Source organism: Equus asinus, chromosome 2, assembly GCF_041296235.1.
Source record: "Equus asinus isolate D_3611 breed Donkey chromosome 2, EquAss-T2T_v2, whole genome shotgun sequence".
NCBI classification, from domain to species: Eukaryota; Metazoa; Chordata; class Mammalia; order Perissodactyla; family Equidae; genus Equus; species Equus asinus.
In genome coordinates, this window is record NC_091791.1 from 179,592,946 (window position 1) to 179,605,689 (window position 12,744).

The following is a 12,744-nucleotide window of genomic DNA, read 5'->3' on the forward strand; positions in this document are numbered from 1 at the left end:
AGTCAGGGAGTGTGATATCTCCAGCTTTGTTCTTCTTTCTCAGGAATCCTTTGGCTATTCAGGGTCTTCTGTTGTTCCATATAAATTTTAGGAACTTTGTTCTATTTCTGTGAAAAGTGTTGTTGGAACTTTGATAGAGATTGCATTGAATCTATAGATTACTTTAAAAGTATGGACATTTTAACTATGTTAATTCTTCCATTCCAAGAGCACAGAATATCTTTCCATTTCTTCATGTCTTCTTCGATTTCTATCAACAATGTTTTATAGTTTTCGGTGTACAGATCTTTCACCTCTTTGGTTAACTTTATTCCTAGGTATTTTATTCATTTTGTTGCAATTGTAAATGGGATTGAATTCTTAACTTCTCTTCCTTATACTTTGTTGTTAGTGTATAGAACACAACCGATTTTTGTATGTTGATTTTGTATCCCATGACTTGACTGTATTCATTTATTATTTCTAAAAGTTTTTTAGTGGATTCTCTAGGGTTTTCTATACATAAAAATCATGTTGTCTGCAAAGAGTGACATGACAGTTTCACTTCTTCTTTTCCAATATGGATCCCTTTTATTTCTTTTTCTTGCCTGATTGCTCTGGCTGAGACTTCCAATACGATGTTAAATCACAGTGGTGAGAGCGGGCATCCTTGTCTGGGTCCTGTTCTTAGAGGGATAGCTTTCAGTTTTTCTCCATTGAGAATGATATTTGCTCTGGGTTTGTCATTTGTGGTCTTCATTATGTTGAGGTGTTCTCCTTCTATACCCATTTTATTTGGAGTTTTTATCATAAACGAATGCTGTATCTTGTAAAATGCTTTCTCTGCATCTATTGAGATGATCATGTGATGTTTATTCTCCATCTGTTAACGTAGTATATCATGTTGATTGATTTGCAGATGTTGAACCATCCCCGCATCCCTGACATAAATCTCACTTGATCCTGGTGTATGATCTTTAATATACTGTTGTATTCGATTTGCTAGTATTTTGTTGAGGATTTTTGCAGTGATGTTCATCAGTGATATTGGCCTGTAATTTTCTTTTTTTGTGTTGTCCTTGTCTGGTCTCAGTATCAAGATAACGTTGGCTTCATAGAATGAGTTAAGAAGCTTCCCCTCCTCTTCAATTTTTTGGAAGAGTTTGAGAAGGATAGGTATTAAGTCTTCTTTGAATGTTTGATATAATTCACCAGGGAAGCCATTTGGTCCTGGACTTTTATTTTTGGGGAGGTTTTTGATTACTGTTTCAATCTCCTTACTGGTGATTGGTCTATTCAAATTCTCTATTTCTTCTTGATTCTGTCTTGGAAGGTTGTATGTTTCTAAGAATTTATCCATTTCTGCTAGCTTATCCAATTTGTTGACATATAGCTTTTCACAGTATTCTCTTATAATCTTTTTTATCTGTGAGGTGTCTGTTGTAATCTCTCCTCTTTCATTTCCGATTTTATTTGACCCTGTCTCTTCCTTTCTTGGTGAGTCTAGCTAAAGGTTTGTCAATTTTGTTTATCTTTTCAAAGAACCAGCTCTTGGTTTCATTGATTTTTTAATTTTTTTAGTCTCTATTTATTTCTGCTCTTTTACTATTTCTAAAAGGCAATTTTGGGGCTGGCCTAGTGGTGCAGTGGTCAAGTTCACACATTCCACTTCAGCGGCCCAGGTTTACCCGGTTGGATCCTGGGTGCAGACCTATGCACCACGTGTCAATCCATGCTGTGGCAGGTGTCCCACATATAAAGTAGAGGCAGATGGGCATGGATGTTAGTTCAGGGCCAGTCTTCCTCAGCAAAAAGAGGAGGACTGGTGGCAGATGTTAGCTCAGGGCTCATCTTCCTCAAAAAGAACAAAAATTAGAAAAAAATACGTAAATAAAAGGCAATTTTAACTGAGTCTGAAGATAAATTGCAAGTTTTAAGATTGACTTTTGGACTAAATAATTCAATTAGTTTGTCAGAAATGGTTCCTTCTTAGTGTTTGTTGTCCAGAAGTAAAGCCAATCTAAAGTTACTTGTTATTAACATTAAAAAGTGAAGAATATTAAGTACTCACATAATTTACTACTAAAATGTAATTATATTTTAGAATTCTCTCCTGGATATTTAAATGCTATTAAGATATTCTAAGAAATTTGGTTATTGGCATATGGAAAGGATTACAAATTTACCAAAAGTCACATATATGAACATATTCATGCAAAGAATCCAGAGAATTGATAATCTCAAAGCACATGAGAAGGAAATGAAAGAGGGCTAACTTCTCAAATAAATGAACGTAGTGAAATGAGAATACAGTATCCTTAAGATTTCAGATGAGAAAATAAAAACGAGAAAATAGAGGGACGGTTCTCTCTCCTGCCTCCCAAAAAAGCCCTAGAGAGGAGACCTGCCTTCTGCATCCTAAAAAGGAACAGCTAATCCCACAAAACTTCGACCTCTGTGGTTCTTCCACACCTAAGAAACAGCACTTTCTATTTTATTTTTTAAAAATTTCCAGGGTGGTGTTTCCTAATTAGGTGGGCGTATGCCAAACTTTCTTTCCTCCTTGTAATGAGAATCCCTGCCATAGAATGTTACTGTTACTGATGGGAGGTATCTTTACTCTGCCAGGGTTTGGGCAGAAAAAGATGTAAATCACTGCTATAGAGACTCAGCTACAATAAAACATTGGCTCCTGTGGTCTGCATGTATCACATTAGAAGTCCAATTCTGATTTGTAAAAATTTGAGAAATTCAGAATACTTGAAAAAAAGGTATCATTTTATTTGTACACTTACAAAGTTGTACATAGAAACTTATGATACAGTTCTGTAAAACTGAAAGAACTCGCAGGGAAAAGAGAGCGTGTTATCTTTTAATAACTGATCATTAAGGAAGTTAGAGAAACAAAAACACAGTAACATGTTTAAAAAAATTAAAGAACATTTTCCAGGTACAAATTTTATAAATACAAAACAAATTCACAAATTACTTTGAATGCTAAATAAATATCTAGTTAATAAACTCAGACTTAACACCTCCAGCCCGCACTGGCACAGCACTTCAAGGACATAAAATTGGATCCATTCATGTATAGTGTTGAAAGAATGTGTTCATTAAACACTTCTTAGACATAAACACTTTTTTCTAAACTGTGCTATAACAGAAGATTTATCTGTGTAGACAAATCTCCCTTAATACCACACTTCTAAAAAAAAATCACCCATGACAAAATAAGTCATAGGTGAAAAAATATTTTCCAGGATATTGGGACACATGAATGATCTCAAAAATGTACAAAAACCTCTGTAAACCAGTACTGTATCCAATACATCTATCAAACTTATCAGATACTGAACAAAACTGTAGCAAAGGAAGTCTTTCCTACATTCTCCTGAGTGCTTAATATTAAAATTGAGAATATAGTGCAGGCCACACTTTAAGGTGGTCAATCAGTTGTTATTGCTTTATACATATACGTCTGCTTTAGAGCATGATTTAATGTTCCATTTTCATGAACAATTTGTTTTCCTCAAATATATCCTTTAGAAGGACAAAGTTAGATTCGCGACTTTTTGGCAGCCGGTGGTGTGCTAACTTGATCCACACTGCCAGCTGTGACGTGGAGTCCAAGTTTTTGAGCCTGAATATGAAAAAATGCTTGAAGCCTAGTTCCAGCTTTTGCTTCACTTGTGTTACGAGGGTTGTATTCAAAGCAGTTTGAAAACATTAACTCAATATCATCGATAAACTCAGCTGGAAAGAAAAAACAAATGAGATTAGGATGAAAGTACATAAAGTATAAATATTATTTGTGTTTATATCATATCCGGAAACATTAAGAAAATGGAAGCCCACTTTTCTCTTTAGAAACTGAACACTCTGAAACAAGATAGCAGAACTGAAGCTTAAAACTGTTTAACTATAAATACTTTAAAACTGTTTTACTGAAACCATGCAATTATGTAATTAGATACGTTATATAATTATACAGAACTTCTATTAGGATCAGATTCTGTAAAATGTCTTTAACTCATTCTATCCCCATCCATCTTTCATCTCTATATACACAAACATTTTAGGGACCTCCTGGGATGCCAGGTACACAATTACATTAGTATACATCATTGCAATCTCTTTAAACAAAAACAATTAGAGAAAAACATAAATTACTTACATGCTAATTTATATTCACATTTGTTCACTTTTTCACGAATTATATTTAAGGCAATGGGTTTTTTGATGATGTCATAATAGTCTGGGACCTGTAAAATAATTCAAATATATCTCTCCTATAAAAAGATCTATCAGAGATAAGCGATCAAATACATGAAGGTCTTGCACTTAAAAGCAACTGAATATTAGCCTCTGAATACTATTATTCCATTAAAACCACATAATACATTTCAGTCTCTATAATGTCGTAGAAGCCTATCTGATACTATAAAAAATGTTAATGTACTGTGTGAAGAGAAAAAGATTATGGTTTTGCCTGTGTGCTCTCTTCCTCTCTCTATAGATACATACATAGATCCATAAAAATTTCTTTAATGAGCATTATTGCATTTGTAATAAAGAGTAAAACGTATGTAACAAAACTTAATTCAGCACAAAAACTACTCAGGAAAAATGAGCTAGAGTCAAACTGAGATTTAATTTTTATAAGATGCTATTCAATGTTAATTAATCTTTCACATTCTTGCTCTAGATATCTCAAAGTAGAATTCTGGTGCTGTCACTTTTTCATTCAGAAAACTTCACCTAACCCTGACAAGTGAGACCCTGTATAATCTAGTTGTGTCTGAGCCTCTCTCACACCCCCTCTGCTCTATTCACACTACCTACCTGTCCCCATATTCTCATTTCTGGGTCTTAATCTTATCGTCCCCTCTTCCTGACATGTCCTTATTCCATTTCCCACTGTTAAAATTCCATCTTTCTTCAATGACCAGACCAAATAGTTCTTCCATTAAAAACTTTCTAATTCCTACTATTCCTTCCCTCTGAAATGCTCTCATCAATCTCTTTTTCTCCTCTATTTCTGAAAGACCACTGTAATTTCTCTTACAGCAGTGCATGCTGGCCTGTCTCTGCTATACCATATCACGTTCTGCCACACATATATAAGTAAGTATAGTGCCATCTCAGATCCCCTCGTTAGGTTAGGCCATCTCTGTTATTTAAGAGTACCTATCTTTTACATCAATGTTTCTCAAACTGTGGTCTCTGGGCCAGCACCATCAGCATCATCTGAGGGCCTGTCAGTAATGCAAATGGTTGGGTATCATCCCAGACCTGTGAATCAGGAACTCTAGGGTGGGGCCCAGTAATCTGTGTCTTAACAAGCCCTCCAGGTGATTATGGTATATGCTGAAATTTGAGAACCACTGTTTTACATAACAGAAATACGAATAATGGTAGTCGGTTGAATTAATTCTACTCATATTTATTACACAGAATAAAACATTCAGGTTATTTCAACACACTGTCATCATTTATAAGAATCAGTCACAGGATTGGAAGGGACTGAGGAGATTATGCTGTCTAACTTCATTTTTTCAACACAGGAACCAACTTTCCAAGAATTTTTTTTTCCTCCAAAAAAAGGGAAGACAGTGACTAACAGGTGTTTTGACTGCCTCGAAGTTGCCATGCAGACTAAATCAGATAATATACATTAATACATTTTACAAAGTCTAATAATATTACCTGGATTTTAGAAACAAGTTTCAAAAAAGGCCAGCTGTCATCATGCCGTACCAACTCCACAACAAGCTGTTCAAAAGCAGACAGTTCATGAACTCCTCCCTGTCGGCCTGAACTCCTTCGACTCAGAGTCACAGGAGAGGACTCTGAAGAAATAAGTAAATTAATTTTAGGTGATGACAAAGCAAAATATTTGATCACCACAAGCTAAACAGGGCATACAAACACAAACTAAATTCAAACAGGAAATTGACACTCTATCTACTGAGATGTCAAACTAACATTCCAAGAGAGACGAAAATCTGGACCAAATATTCACTATTTCCCTTTCAAGCTTAAAAATTTCCAGTTGAATTAAACATTCATTGGTAACACCTTGTAGATAGAGTGTAATACAGAAGAAAATTCTAGAACACAAAGTTTGTAGATTGTTTTTTACTCCATTTTATTACAAGTACATTTTCAAGTACAGTAAAATAAAAGTAAGCAATTCTCTAGTATTTCCTGAAACACATTCTTAGGAAAGTAATCTCCTCAGATCTATCTACTAGGCCTCTTTATAAATTACCTTGCATAAGAGAAAAGTAATTCTCAACGATGAAGTAAAAGATTGTTCACATAAATCTTAATTTTATATTAAGAATTTTCTTAAAGCAAAATGCTTTCTCATAACATCTACAGTGTATATAATGAAATCTAAGATGTATGAATTAGAAAAGTAGTATAGTCCATATATTAATTCAAGTATTTAAATTCTCTACTCAAATGTAAATCTACACAATTCCCCCTTTATTTGTCCTTAGAACCAGGTTAGTAATTTCACAAATCGATTAACAACTAAAATACTTTTCAGCAGAGTTGTTTGAATGAAAATGTTTCAGGTGTATTATTTTTCCAAATAGCTTGGAGTTCAAACTGTGGAAGAGCAAAACAGGATGAATTAGATCTTGGTATAAAGTTACCTGATAGTCCCCCCAAACCTGACAATTGGGTGATGGCATAAGCAGACGAAATGTTCTATTCTTTCACCAGTGAATTCCTTAATCTTGCCATGTGTTTGAATAATGCAATACAACCCATCTACCGTTCTTCAAAGAACAGTACCATTTTTGGAAATATAAAAGTTTTATTACTACTGACATTGAAAAAAAAGGATAGGATTGAAGAGATAAATAGATAAAGAGATTATTATATGGGTAGATTACTATAAACAACCTTTATCAGAATTAAAAAGATAGCTAGTGATCACTGCCTAACATTATTACTGCCCCAACTCACTCCCGCCTCCAAATTCAGTATGCCAGATAGGAACCTCACCGAATAACCTAATGTAGCTTATCTAGGTGATGATGGGTGGTATGTGTATTTTGAAGGAGGAAAAGGTGGAAAAGAATGAAATGTGTTATACTGAGACTGTTCAAATATTGGCCAAATTTCTCCATTAAAAACAGAACTCTGTTTGCAAATTTCTTACAACCAGCCTGTTATGCTAGTAGAAATACCAGTAATGTAGTTTACCTTTATTCCCCAAATAGCTGCCCCTTCAATGAATGTTATGTTTCTGGTCAGGCTGCTCCCTAACAACTTTTTTTTTGGTGAGGAAGATTGGTCCTGAGCTAACATGTGTGCCAATCTTCCTATATTTTGTCCGTGGGACCCTGGCACAGAATGGTTTTATGGGTGGTGCATAGGTCTGCGCACAGGATCCAAACCTGTGAACCCTGGACAGCCGAAGCAGAGCACACAGACTTAACCACTATGCCAGCAGGCTGGCCCCAACAGCTCTGTGACAGACCTTAGTGACAGCCTTTGAAAAATAATCCAAAGTATCTCAACACTCAATCTTTCCAAATTATTCAATTTTCTTAGCTAAGGATAGTTTTAATTAGACTTTTTCGTACCTGTAGATTGTCTTTTCCTGCCTCTTCTCTTGGATTCACTATCTTGGAGACAAAGTTTTGAAACAACATTTAGAGATCTTGACTGCTCACTTGACTTTGTGGCAATAACTCTGAAGTTAGGGAAGTTGGGACTATTTTCTGGTGTATTATTAGCACTTTTCCTGCCTCTGCGTTTTCTACGCGGACTAAGTAGTTCCACAAATACATCTGCTTGCAGTGGGCCATGACTCTGGCGAGTAGAACGACTGGCAATTCTTAAAGATTTAGTTTCTGTAGGAGGAGCAGATTTGATCTTTCTCAGGCTTCTCCCAGTGGTTTTAGAGGGACCAGTTGTCTTGGGCGTACTCTGCTGACTCCTTGAAGTGTATCTTCCAGGATCCTGTCGTTGGCCACGACTTGAGAAAGAGGAGCTAAGTCTCCCTCTTGTTTTAATTGGCAATCTAACTTGCGGTCTTCCTCGTTTTGGTGGGCTATAAATATTGTTAGAAAACACAATTACTGTACAGAACAATGACGAACATATGATTACTTCCATTCTCCTTGTTCTACTACTCAGCCAATGAGTTCTACAGATTTACTTTTCTATATTACTGAGACTTACTCTATATTAAATTCTGTAAACTTAGAGCCAACAAATTTTTCATAGAAATCTAAAGTGTGCTTTCATATATTTCTTTGTAATGCAAAGGGAATATTGAATACTTTCTTGGTAACTCCAAGACATCATCATGAAAATGAAATCCTAAATTATGATAAACTATAATAAAGTCCTCAGGAGAACCAACACATGGACTTAACCATGGTGAAGAACTTAAGAGAGTGATGAATTAATCTTAAAATGCAAATCTTTTGTCTCCTTATGCTACAGGAGACTGTCATTTTTCATTACCATTGATATTCAGGTAACCTACAGTTTTGGCCAGAGGCTGCCACCAAAGTAGGCCTTAAACCTGTGGTTCCTGAATACCAAGCCAAGAATCTCTTTGCCATCTTAGATTCTTACTGAAAAATACAAACTTAGATTCAATCTTTAATTGCCTTTAAGTTGCAGATAAGGATGAAGCCATCCCAGTAAGCCTCCTTTTATTCATCTTCCCACATCCCTAGACTTCCAGTTTACCTAACACATTGCCAACAATTCTCCAAATTTTCTATTATCTTTATGCTTAACACAATACTGCCCTTACAAGCAACAGAGAAAATGGCTCCTGCTAGTCGGAGCTATTACAAAACAATGACTTATTTAAAATAGATGGGTGGCTCTCCCTAGTTATCTTCCTCAGACTGTGGCCTTTTGTATTCTGTCAGCTCTAAGTTGCCCTTGTTTCACATTCACTTTCCTGATTCCACATGAATGGGAATGTTCAAATGTTAAAAATGGGGGGAGGCCTTAGGGACAAATAAGGGGAGATTCCCTCAGTGCTGCCACAGCTGCAATAACCAGGCCCCCAACCCATTCGTTAGGCCTCTTTAGGCCTCGGTGACAACTCGCTAAATTGCAGAGCACTTGGTTACATGGTAGTATAGAAGTTGTTTCTGGGTGCTGATGTGGTAGAAGTATAAAAATACAATGTGTTTCCTGGCATCTCTCTCTCTGTAGTCTGTCAAGATCACCAATATTTGGGTATAACCCTTGAGAAGGTAAGTGAGGCACTGGGAAGCTACGTTATCTTTATCTCATGAATACCCTCTGGACTGCTTATTTGCTGCTTGAGGCATAAAATTAAGTAAAATCAACCTTGATGTGGGTGTGAATTGGCATTCCTGTCCAAACTTGAACTCATACTTGATTTTACGATCTGGCTAAACTCACACAGGTACTATACTCCCTTGTGAATAATTTCAAATGTTTGTAATACGTAAGGCAAGGGTAACTTCAGACCACTATATTACATAGCGATTTAAAAAAAATTATGGACTCCAACCATTCCAGTTGTATTTGAATAGTCAAGAGATTATCTAGTGAAGACTCACCAACTCTTATTTTATTGCTTGCTAGGCCTTACCTGATGTCGTCCTCTTCTTGGGAGTCTTCTTCCTCTTGTTCTACCTCATATTCTTCCTCTTCACTTTGACCCTCTTCATCATCATCATCAACTTCAACATCCTCACCTTCCATACTGTCTTCCATCTCTTCATCACTTTCCAAAGATGGTCTCTGCCTAGAGGAGAGTCTTCTAGAACGTTGCTTTGGCCGACACTCTGGACAAAACCAATCTCCTTCAGGCACAGTCTGGCAAATCACATAAATGATCGTTAATCATCAGTCACTCAAAATCTCAATGTCTTAATTCTAATCAGAGAAGTAGAAGAAGAAAACATACCTTGAGCTTTGGTCGAACACAGTAGGTATGATGGCCCCGATCACAGCCATCACAAAGGACCATGTTTTCAGCATCACCCTTCTTTCGGCATATCTTGCAACGAGCATTCAGTATAGATTTAGACCATATCACACTACGATCCAAGGTGGAGAGATGAAGAAAGACTTGGGATAGACTAGCAGAAGAAAGGAGAGACTCTCTCCAGCGGTCCAGGACTGTTTTATAAGAACGCCCACTGTCGCTGGCATCTTAAATGAAGAAGGAAAGTGATGAAAGTTTCCAGAAAAACCCTAGACATCTCCCAGAGGTATTTTCTTGATAGTTTAGACAAGCTAGATTTTACCATTCTTCTCTTCTAATGCTTAACAAAAAGACTGTGTTGATATTAAAAAAAATATTTAAAGAAAATATTTGCTGAGCCATATCTTGTTTGTGACATAAGGAATTACTTAAATCTGTAAATCAAATGCTTGGGGATTTCAATAGTTAAAAGATAAAAATAACTCAGGCAATGTGTTCTTAATCTAGTCTTTGTATCAAATCTTGATCTAATTCAGAAAACTGGCTAAATATGATTATGAGTCAACTACTATTCATTTGAATCAAGAATGTTACTGCCTCATTTTCAGATAAAAGATGGACTGCTCTCTAAGTTAAACATCAATCACATATGAGGTTTCTTTTGGGGCTGATGAAAATGTTCTAAAGTTAGTTAGTTGTGGATGGCTGTACACTGTGAATATACTCAAAACCACTGAAGTGTACGCTTTAAAAGGGTGAATTTTACTTATGTGATTCTATCTCAATGCTGTTAATGAAAATATCAATTATGTATAAATGCCAACTATATTGTCTATCTCTAAGAAAATATTATTTTTAAAATGATGTAAGTTAATACCCCCTAAAAAGACCTTTCAGCACCAATATTCATACAGAAACATTTGAAACCTTCTGTCATTAATAACATCATTCTTTTGTGTTCTGGGCTAAAAAATCTATTAAGAGTCATTTGGCTAGGTGTCATTAATCTAGCCACCCTATCATTTTATACTGGCATGCGATTTCCACCTTCAATTAATCTTCAATATTGCTACCACCTTAGTTTTCCTAAGACATTATACTTAATTATGAAGGGCCTACCACATCAAAATTCTGCAAAGTATATAAGACTCCATACATAGTTTAGTCCTATCATGCCATATTTCCTACTATTATCCTCAAATAAAACCTCTTGGGCAGTAGCATAATGGTTAAGAGAACCATTATGCGTGGGCTCTAGAGTCAGTTTACCTTGAGATGAGTCCTAGTTCCCCTATGTGAGCTTGGGCAAGTTACTTAGCACCTCTGTGCCTCAGGTTCCTCAACGGTAATATGTGGATAGCATCTATTTCCAAGGGTTGTCAGAAGATTAAACAAGATAATACACATAAGACATGTAAACTGTCTGTCACAGAGTAAACGCTACTATTGTCATTATTCCTGCATTATATTGCTCCTCCTATATGCAGCACTTTAGAAGACATGAAACAAGTTTATTGTATGGTCCCTACCTTTAAGAAATTTTTAATATAGCTGGGAAATCATAAAGCAACACACCTGCCAAACACTAGTAGATCTTGAGCTCGTGTGTGACTGCTTGGTAGGGTGAGAGAGACAGGACAGGAAACCTAAGGCCCAATCAACGTTTTGGTGAGCGTTCACCTAAAAACCTAGGACCCCCAAGGGCTACACTTTCAAGTGTCAGGGTAGAAAAGGGTACCACGGAAAAAGACAGAAGTAGCAAGGAAATCTGCTTATCTGGATCTTGGTGTTGGGTGGACAGGGGAAATAAATCTACCCTGAGAATACGTAACTACCAGCAAATCCTTGAACAGGTTTAAAACCTGAGAAACACAGGCTAAGATTTTAAAGTGGTCCACAGTTGGTAGTGACTTCGGGTGAATGGTGGAAACAAATACAAATCTTTGCAAATTCTCTCTGAAGAAATTTCCATAGATCAAGTTCTGAGGAATGAGAGTTAACAGTCAAAACCCACAGGCACATGTGGAAACAAAATACTATAAGCAAGAGCCAGCAGAATCTGACCCATAAAGACTTAAGATATTAGAATTAGAGAAAATAAATAACTATCTTTAATATGTTTTAAGAAGTAAAAGTTTGAAAATATAAGTAAATAACCAACCAGTATGAAAAAGCCTCAGAACTTCTAAAAATAACTGAGATTAATAACTCACTGGGAGAGGGAAAAAAATGGATGGGTCAAATGGCTCTTAGGACAAAGCTAAAGAGAAATGTTATTAAGTGGGAAATAAATGCAATAATATAGACCACTTGATTTATTTATACTCTCTCATTGTGAGCTTTCTACTTATCTTGGTTTTTTGATATAAGGGTTCATGAAAACTTCTGGCCTTAGTGGAACCTCCAAGGAAGGAGCAAACAAGAATTGCTAGTTCAAAGACCTTGAAGATATCTTTCTGGATAAACCATTCATTCTTCAAAGGGGCATTCTTATTGCCAATGGCACGAAATAAGGTTGCAGAGGCCAATGTGGAAGAGTGGGAGAGAACAACAAATTATGAAGAACCTTTGGATCCTTGCAAGTCAGTTTGAATGGTTTTTAACTCAACGGTTGGTGAAACACTATAGCTTTTGATAAAGAGGTGCTTTAAGAAAACTAAACGAGTGCTGGGTTCAAAGTCCAATTTTTATCCCACCTACTCTTACCCAACTTTAAAAAATTCTAAACATAAAATATAAATATAGATGGATGTCCACATTTTTCTACTTTCATATAGTACTTGAATAACGATAAACAGTGTATACAATTGATTCCA

General features: G+C 36.0%; 1 protein-coding gene across 1 annotated transcript in view; it reads right to left on the minus strand.

The window, feature by feature from the left end:
* Window positions 1–2,736: 2,736 nt before the first annotated feature.
* BAZ1A (bromodomain adjacent to zinc finger domain 1A) overlaps window positions 2,737–12,744 on the minus strand; it is an 83,345-nt gene continuing 73,337 nt past the window's right edge. The window contains exons 22-27 of the mRNA XM_044765485.2: window positions 9,908–10,155; window positions 9,590–9,816; window positions 7,584–8,053; window positions 5,686–5,828; window positions 4,154–4,241; window positions 2,737–3,732 (exon numbers count right to left, since the gene is read on the minus strand). Coding sequence (XP_044621420.2) covers window positions 3,536–3,732; window positions 4,154–4,241; window positions 5,686–5,828; window positions 7,584–8,053; window positions 9,590–9,816; window positions 9,908–10,155 — 1,373 coding nt within the window. The 3' untranslated portion in view covers window positions 2,737–3,535. The remainder of the gene's footprint in view (window positions 3,733–4,153; window positions 4,242–5,685; window positions 5,829–7,583; window positions 8,054–9,589; window positions 9,817–9,907; window positions 10,156–12,744) is intronic.